The sequence below is a fragment of the Lolium perenne genome, chromosome 1 (assembly GCF_019359855.2).
Source record: "Lolium perenne isolate Kyuss_39 chromosome 1, Kyuss_2.0, whole genome shotgun sequence".
Lineage (NCBI taxonomy): Eukaryota > Viridiplantae > Streptophyta > Magnoliopsida > Poales > Poaceae > Lolium > Lolium perenne.
The window spans coordinates 33,557,836-33,566,589 of record NC_067244.2 but is presented as its reverse complement, the minus strand read 5'-3'; the positions used below and the strand labels follow the sequence as shown (position 1 = coordinate 33,566,589).

The window sequence follows — 8,754 nt, the reverse complement described above, 5'->3', positions numbered from 1 at the left end:
GCTTTTTTATAGTTTACTTTTCTCCAAACAAGCTCAAGAATCTCACATTGAGAAATACCAGGCAATTTTAAATGAGATATGAAATATGTAGGGAATAGAGTTCCCTATGACGATGTGGTGAAGCTACTCAACCGAAAGCCTATCTTAATAGAGTGTGGATATGTGCCATAGAGGCAAATAAATAAAGATGTTTTATTGTCATATTTGTAATGTTCATAATAAGTTTTATACCATGCTATACCTGTACTAAGCGGAAACATTAGTACATGTGTGGTATGTAAACAAAACCTTGTCCTTAGTAAGATAGTCCATTGATTAATAGATGATCATGGACAACAACGTCAATTAATAATGAAGACATGTCGTTGGATGAATGACGTGATGAACTTGCGCCCATAGAAAGTATTGCAATGTGATCTAGTGAGAAAGTTCAGCATTGCGGTACTAGAGAAAAATTGTAACCTAGGTTAAAATGGTTGTTTCCCGGACTCAGAAAAATGGACCCAAAAGTTCAGAAGAAATGAGAAGCTGAGGGGAAAAGGCGCCCAATTTTTTTCTGTTTTACAAGATGAGAAATAGACAGCTTTTTTTATACTTTTTTCATGTGTTTCTGTTGTACAGCTGTCAGCCTCTTCTTGGACACAAAAAACTGTATGTTTCCGAATTAGAAAACAACTAGTTGTTCATTAGTTACTCCCTTTATCTAACTCTCAGTTTTATTTAATGGTTTTTATTATCATGTGTGTTTAAAGGGTTAGTTTATCAAATTGATTTCTAAAATACTATTATGAAACAGAGGGAGTGAATCGTCAGGTCTTCTCATAAACCGAGTTTAAATGAAATTGACCATAGTTGGCTTCTTATAATCCATATCCAACAAATCGAATTAAGACGGTGAATGGATTTAAAAAGTATATTACTCTAACCTTCCACACTTATCTCAACCAAACACATAGCTAATAACTTATTTGCGGGCAAAATTTTCAACATGGCAATCATCTCATTACTCGGCTCGGTAAAGGGTTCCAATCTGAGCATATGTTTGTTTTGATCTATATGAGGGCATATGTGGCTAAATGTAAGTTATTTGTGGAAATTAAAGATCCCCTTAAAAACTTAAAATCTTTATGTGGTTTCTTAGTAACAAAGTGCTCCTTACTAAGGATAAGCTTGCTAAAAGAAAGTGAAATGGGTGTCAAAAATGTTGTTTTTGTGATTCCACTGAAACTGTTAACCATTTGTTTATCACTTGCCCATTTGCAAAAATTATTTGGCGCATGGCTTATTTTACTTACAATATTTCTCCACCAGCTAATGTTACTAATATGTTTGGTAAATGGCTTAACGGGGTACGTAAGGAGGATAAACACAAAATTCGTATGGGTGTATCTGCTTTATGCTGGTCCATTTGGAGGACGAGGAATGATATCATCTTTAGTAAACAAAATGAGACTAATTTTTTGCAGGTTATCCGACGCGCTGCTCATTGGATTCAATAATGGGTTTTGCTTCTCCCTATGGAACATCGGAAGGTTACTGGATGCAACTGGATGCTAGTGGTTGCTCAGGACTTCTTTTTTCGGACTACTGGTTGGCGACACATTAATAGATTAGCAAATGGATAGGCTATCTTTATGTTGCATCTTTCTGTGGTTGATTCATGTATCGACCTTAGCCTCACCATGAGTGTAATCCGGATCTTATTGTAAACAACTTTTGTACGTTTGGTTTAATAAAAATAGCCGTGCGCATCTATTGATGCAGAGGCTGGAGCGATGCTCCCATATCTAAAAAGAAAAATGTAAATTATTAGGTTCAGTTTTTTATAAAGAAGATACCCACGATCTCGAGATAAATTGATGGACACAACCATCTTTATTGGATTCAAGACACACTAAAATGTTGCTCACGACGTTTTTGGTACATATATCCTGTGTTGAATTTACAACTCAAATGGAATGATATAGATGCTTTTATGCATGCTGTGTAAGCTATACAGTTTATGACGCAAACAAATGTGTATATATTTCTCACCACCATATGAAAACAAATGAAAGAAAAAACATTAACACAAAAGAACAACGTGTATCGTCATCTTTCCCAAACATATAGTACAGAGACAAACGCAGCAACCGGTTATATACTAGTTCACCTTGGAGCAGTTGAGCCGGATCTCCCCCTCGGCCCCGGTGAGCACCTCCATCTCGCTCACCTTGACCATCGCCGCAACGAAGCGCTTGGCCCAGTACTCGGCGGGCTCGCGGGCGTAGAGCTCGACGAGCGCCGCCGTGTCGGGGCTCTCCATGAGCGCTACGTCGGAGCCGAGCGGCACGGTGCCGGCAAGCAGGTTCTTGTAGTACTGGTTGTCCATCACGAACGGCGTCACGTCGTCGAGCTGCACCATGGTGGTGTCGTTCTGCGCCGCTGTCTCCGGCGGGCACTTCTCCTTCAGCAGCGCGGCGTATGCCGCCGGCAGCGCAGGGTCCGTGGTCAGCGCGCCGCCCTGGGAGAAGTTGTAGAGGCGGTCCGTGAAGGACGAGCAGTGCGAGGTGCCGATGGTGTGCGCCCCCGACAGCGTCACCATCTCCTCCGCCGTAAAGCCTGTAAGATCCAACGTTGTTTCAGTGTTTCAGAGTTAAACAAAACGTACTTCCTGTGTACCACAAGCCTTCAAATTTTGACATATTTCTAAGACGACATGCATGTTAATTACCTTTTGCCGTGAAGTTTTCCACGAGCTGAGAATGGTTGAAGTCGGGGTGAGGGACACTAGGGAGAACCTCGTCTTCCTTGGAGACGAGGCCATCACGGCGGCCGGTGGGCACCGCATAGTCGAGCCCGCTAGCGAGGTAGGCGCCATCGCGGGCGGCGAGGGCGAGAATGTCAGCACAGGAGACGGTTTGCGGGCAGAGCTTCTCAAGGGTCTCCTTGGCGTCGCTAATGACCTCAAACCCATCCAAGCTGGGGTTGTTTGCCTTCGAGTCCCTCTCCGCCATGCGCCCTGGCGTGGATTCCAGCAGCACCGATGCGTCGCACCCCTAGGAAATTAAACCACATTATGCTCATTAAACTATTAAGTACAACGCTCTTTGAGTTGAAAATATATTTAAACTATCTTATTTAATTCCGTCCTAAACACTTTCTATCTCCTTATTTTAGTATAACTTTGTACTACTCTGTGACAACTAATATTTACCGGAGGGAGTATTAGTGATTTTGTGATATTATTTTTATCATATTTTACCGCCAACTTGTGACTATGTTGATTTTTACTCCATAGCCATTCACCCTCATATTTTATTGTTAGCATAATAAGCGATTAGATCGTTGCAGAAAGTAGACGGGGATAATATTTGGTAACACAGTTCAGATATAAATACCTACATCTGCGAATCATGCTTTATGGGCGCTCCTCCTTAGGTACTATTTTTGACAAAAGAGACCACCTGCGTGAGTGAATTGTCAAAAAAGACCACCTCCGAAAATTATTGTCAAAAAGGACCACCTGCGTCGTGGCGGCACGCGTGCCAGGCGACACGTGTCGCCTGCCGCCACAGCCGGAGGCGGCAGGGCCTGCCGCCACAGCCAACGGCGGCATGTCCACATTGTCCTGATCTATGAATAGTAGCCTGTTTTGATTTTTTTTTAATTATCTCAAAAAATTCGAAAATAATACCTACATGTAGCTAACTCTATGCACTACAATTGTGTAAAAATTCACTGTAAAATAAGTTATATTTTGGGCTCAGCAAAAAAGGGAAATTCAACAAATTTTGTAACTAATGTGCACTGTTCATCGATCAGGAGACTATTCATTGATCATTGTGGACGTGCCGCCAGGGGCAACGGCGGCAGGCCCTGCCGGAGCCGGCTGTGGCGGTAGGCGACACGTGTCGCCTGGCACGCGTGCCGCCACGACGCAGGTGGTCCTTTTTGACAATAATTTTCGGAGGTGGTCCTTTTTGACAATTCACTCGCGCAGGTGGTCTCTTTTGTCAAAAGTTCACTATTATAGTACCGTCGTCGACAAGCCCTCCACGGTATACCGATACGTCAGATCTACAAAGCCACACCGATCGAGCGCCCCTGACACGGGCACTGGACCATTCCCAGAAATCACCTTGTGTCTAATCTAGCTTTCGTCTAGTCTATATTAGCTATCACGGGTGACTTTATATGTTATACCCAGGTTACAGAGTTTAACTCTAACACGTAACCTCCTCGCACAGTTTATATCCAAGTGTAGCATGCACACATATTCGACATAACTTCAACACTTAGAGGACTAGAATGATACCCGAGCATATAAAGCAAAATCTCACTAACAATCATTCACAACAGTCTAGTCTAGTATATCGTAACATGCAAGTCATCCATGTCACCTACTCCCTCCGTTCCGTCTCCATTCTAAAATAGTCTATATTTTAGATCTAGAATTTATTCTAAATTAATCTATGTTTTAGCTTTGTAATCGATGACAACACAGAAAATGAAACAGTCATGCTCTCTGTATTGAATGTCATTACTTTTAATATAGATTTGATTGGTTGAAGTAATATTTGTATATAGTACTCTCTCTATCAATAAAAGGATGTCGGTGATTTGTCTAAATTCACATGTATCTGTACACTAAAGAGTGTCTAGATACACTAAAATTTAGACAAATTTATGATATCCTTTTATTGGCAGATGTAGTACTAGTTTGTCTATTTTTTCTAAGATGTAATCTCTTAGAAATTTAAAATAACCTTTAGGTTTAGAATGTAGAATATTTTAGAATGGATGGAATATTGGTTTGATCGTTCAATTGTGCATGTGACAGGTGAGGGGTTTGTGGTTGTTGTGTGTTGTGTATGGTTGTCAAACTGTGTGTGCGGTTGGAGGGTTTCATGTTTTGTGAGTAAGTTTTTCGTTAATTAATTGGGTAACTATTTTCTACTTATTTAATTGAGGAGGCAAAAGCTTTTCCTCCTTAAAAAATTGTCCACATCACCGCTAACATTCATTATTATTTTTTAAATATCTAGCTAGACTCAAACTATCCATATATATCATTCATTTTTAGCCATCTGATTTCCGTTTTTACATGACATCCTTTCTTGGCTGTTCGATTGATGAGATCACACGAGCCCGCTATACAAGTACAATGAGAAATCATGTGCAACTGAATTATCATGATTATATTCGCCAAGGTAGCCATGATTGACATGCTCATAGAAAACATATATCGATGGAAATAACACTTAAACGTTAAGTAATGTGTTTGCCAAACCGATAAACCGAACATGAGCGAGCGGCTTACTCGGACAAAGCAGTCGTGAAAGAAGAGGCGGATGATGTCGGCCGGGGTGCCAGGCTCCTTCTCAAAGGCCTTGGTGACAGTTCGCCGGACGACCTTCTCCGCCTTCGGACACAACTTCTTGTAGAACCCGACGGACAGCCCAGAACCTTTCGCCACCGTTGCCGGCGATGCGAACAGCACGATCAGCAGAACCAGCGCCGTCGTCGCCACGGTCGGCGCGGGCAGGATCGACGAGCCGCCCATGGTGGTCATGGAGGAGAAAGGCGATCGTGTAGGTAGGCGCCTAGGTAGGTGCTGCTAAGCCAAAAACACCAATGTTGGCTTATATAGAAACAACAAAAGTTCCCAGGCTTGTAGCAGAAATGTACGCTAGCTAGCTAGCAGCAGCAGCAGTGCCGCCATTGATGGAGGCCTGGGTGGGTGGCGCGAGCTTGTCGCCGACGACGACAAATCGTCTCATCGCGGTTTCGATTTCGTTTTCGGTGCGGACTAACACGGCAATGCATGCGTGGCTTGCTTTCTTTTGTTTAACCAAACTACTGTGCGTGGCCTGTGATCAACACGGAAATATGTATCTTCTTTTCGTGGCTGGTTGGTGATCCATGGCCGTCGTACATTGCTTTATGTTCCCGTCTTGCAGGGGATCTAGCTAAGTTCATATGCGACCGTGTGCTTGTGCTTAATAACGAACAGTGCTGTGATTTCCCTCTCTCTATAGTTGTACCATGTCTTACAATATTACGTTATCAAAAAAATATTGTATATCACCGATCAGGCCAAGTCTAGCGATCACGCCAACGGGAAATTGTTAAGGACAAGGCTGATGTCTCGTCGACCTTTTTGAGAAAAAAGAGGTCTCCGAATGAACTTGATGGATGGCTATTTACCTTCCAAATAAGTGCGGTACATGTGTAGCACCTGCTCAATTGGCAGCTTCTTCCAAGCTGACAAGATTTGTGGTGAGTAAGTACAAAGTTAATTTGAAGTTTCCCCTCGAAAAGAAGGAAAAGAAATAACGGGTGGATTTCTGACGGCGGCCGGGATCATCCTGTCCCCTGACATCCAACGGTGCAGAACACGCACAAGCCGATTCGTCGTCATCATTCATCATAAGCTAGCTCGCTTTGAGATCAAGTCAACAACAGCACGTTGGGCCTAGGTAGAATGAACGTTCACTACGGAAAAAGCATCTCTGCCTAGTAATTTGGTATCTATCGAGTATTTTTTTATTTTGGGACTCGGCAAAGAAATAGTACACGACAAAGATTAAAAAAATGCACTGGATAAAGAAATAATACACGGCAAAGATTGCCTTTGCCGAGCGTCCAGTCTTTGTCGAGTGTCATATTTCGGCACTCGGCAATTACCGCACCCACACTAACCCTGACGGCACCAGGCTTTGCCGAGTGCCCATTATCAGACACTAGGCAAAGACATCAGGTTTTTGCGCGTGGGGATTTTCCCGCCAAGTCTTTGCCTAGCTAGTGTCCTCTGGTTGACACTCGGCAAAGACTATCTTTGCGTAGTGTCGAATCTTGGTACTAGGCAAAAACATTTGGTTTCGACACTTATTTATCCTCTCACTCAAGAATCCCGCGCTAAATAGGGTTACCACACTATTTGAAATTTTCCTGGCAACCTGGTCACATAAATAATGTCTTGCGAAGGTTTCCCATATTTGTGATTTTTTATTGAGTTGTGCTTAAGTTGAGACCCACATGAACTGATGTTTTGCAAGAACAAGCGCCGCAGGGGCCATGGGAGAGCCACACATAAAATGACATGGTGTGGATTTAAAAATGATTTTCCCAAAAATCTGGAACAAGATGCTTAGTTCAAATATGACCCCCTTTCAGCGAAATAGGCAGGAGAAATATATACCATTAATACCTAGAAAGCCAAGTCACACAACATGTATGTAAACCGTAGCGTAGAGGTGGTCTTCTATTTTCGCGCAAGTGTTTTACTTAGTTGTTGATTGCTCCTTGTAGCTGCTTAAAAAAAACCTTGTTTCGGTATTTGGAAAATAGAAAATAGGTTTTTCGTGTCTAGGAATGGAAAATCCATGTCCGTGAAATCACACTCGGGCGACAAAGACTCTGCCGAATGGTCCTTGCCGAGTGTAATGCTCGGCAAAAGCTTTGCCGGGCTTTGGTCGGGTATATTTCTACCATTTACTGAGTATTTTTGGTACTAGAAAAAGACTGTTTTTTTGCGGAGATGGAAATATAGATAGCTCTACCAGAAAGTCGTGGCTGAGCAACTTGCTGTAGCTTGAGCGTGTCAGCGTTACCTAGTAGCACAAAACCAGCAGGCTACGACGCTGCACATTATATTCTCTCTACATAACTATTAGATGCATCTTCTTGGAGAGAATTTCAAGGGATAACTTCATGGAGCAGGATATTGTGTACCACCTGCTCATCTGGCACCTTCTTAATTTCTAGCCAACAAAACCGGTGACAAGTACAGATTAACAAAACCGAAGAGCTTTCCATCAAGAAAGAAAGAAAAGGACATATACATACGTGGACGGCCAAGATCTGCCCGCTCGGTCATCCGATGGTGCAGAGGCTGACCAACGCACGCACATCACAGCCCGGATGTCACCATCGATCGATCGATCTAGCCAGGCCTTTTGAGCTCAATGCAACGCACCAGTAGGTAGCTTCCGCGACCATTTGAGATCTGGGCCGCATTTTTCACGCTCCTAATAGGTACTGGCATTACCATTAGTCCATCACGATTGATTGAGCAACAAGGACTATCCCTAAAAATGCAGCAATCAAAAAAACATTTTTTTAGGGTTGTGCATTAGGTCAGTTCGATCGCCACAGTCACAAGTGGCGAGGACCGGTCGGCTACTGTGTACTAACATTTGTGGATTGTCACTTTGATCGTACACGTGGCTGTAGTAAGCTCCTTGAGGCTGGAAATGCAGACCAACAGTTCTTTACTCCTCTATCAATCAGTTTGATGCATTTGTATCGGGAGCATGTTCGCTCTTCGGCTATTAGGCCATGTAAAACGCTGAAGTATGTGCTTGGTAGTAGACATTTTTTTAAGTATCCTAAATATTCTACTGTTTTAAATACTTTGAGGTGCCTGGTTTTAGCTAACCCCTCCACCTAAATAAATTGACGTAGTTTATAGTATATGGCTACCATGGTGCTCAATCATAACTTTCCCGCCAAAAAATGTTATATGTAGGATAACATCAGTTCTATGGTCATACCTTATATGGTTTAATTCTTCTTCATACTTGAAAGCTGGAATCAAACAAGAGGATTCACCGTTTCCAGTGGCCCGATTTATTTCAGACACCAAGTGAGTCTGTATTGGTTCGTTTGGATTCGGCTGCGGACATGTAAATGGCCGTTCAGCCACGTTTGTCCGTTCTTACAGTGCCCCGACGTATTTGGTCCACCACCCTGGCTAGTGGCAAATATTTT

General features: G+C 42.8%; 1 protein-coding gene across 1 annotated transcript; it reads right to left on the bottom strand.

Annotated features, from left to right (window-relative positions):
* Nucleotides 1-1,846: 1,846 nt before the first annotated feature.
* Nucleotides 1,847-5,623, bottom strand: LOC127345952 (peroxidase 5). Its single transcript, XM_051372498.2, has 3 exons — nucleotides 5,303-5,623; nucleotides 2,714-3,038; nucleotides 1,847-2,601 (listed from the first exon to the last, which is right to left on the bottom strand). Exons 1-3 carry the CDS (start codon nucleotides 5,552-5,554, stop codon nucleotides 2,144-2,146), a joined length of 1,035 nt encoding a protein of 344 aa, XP_051228458.1. The 5' UTR covers nucleotides 5,555-5,623; the 3' UTR covers nucleotides 1,847-2,143.
* Nucleotides 5,624-8,754: the final 3,131 nt, after the last annotated feature.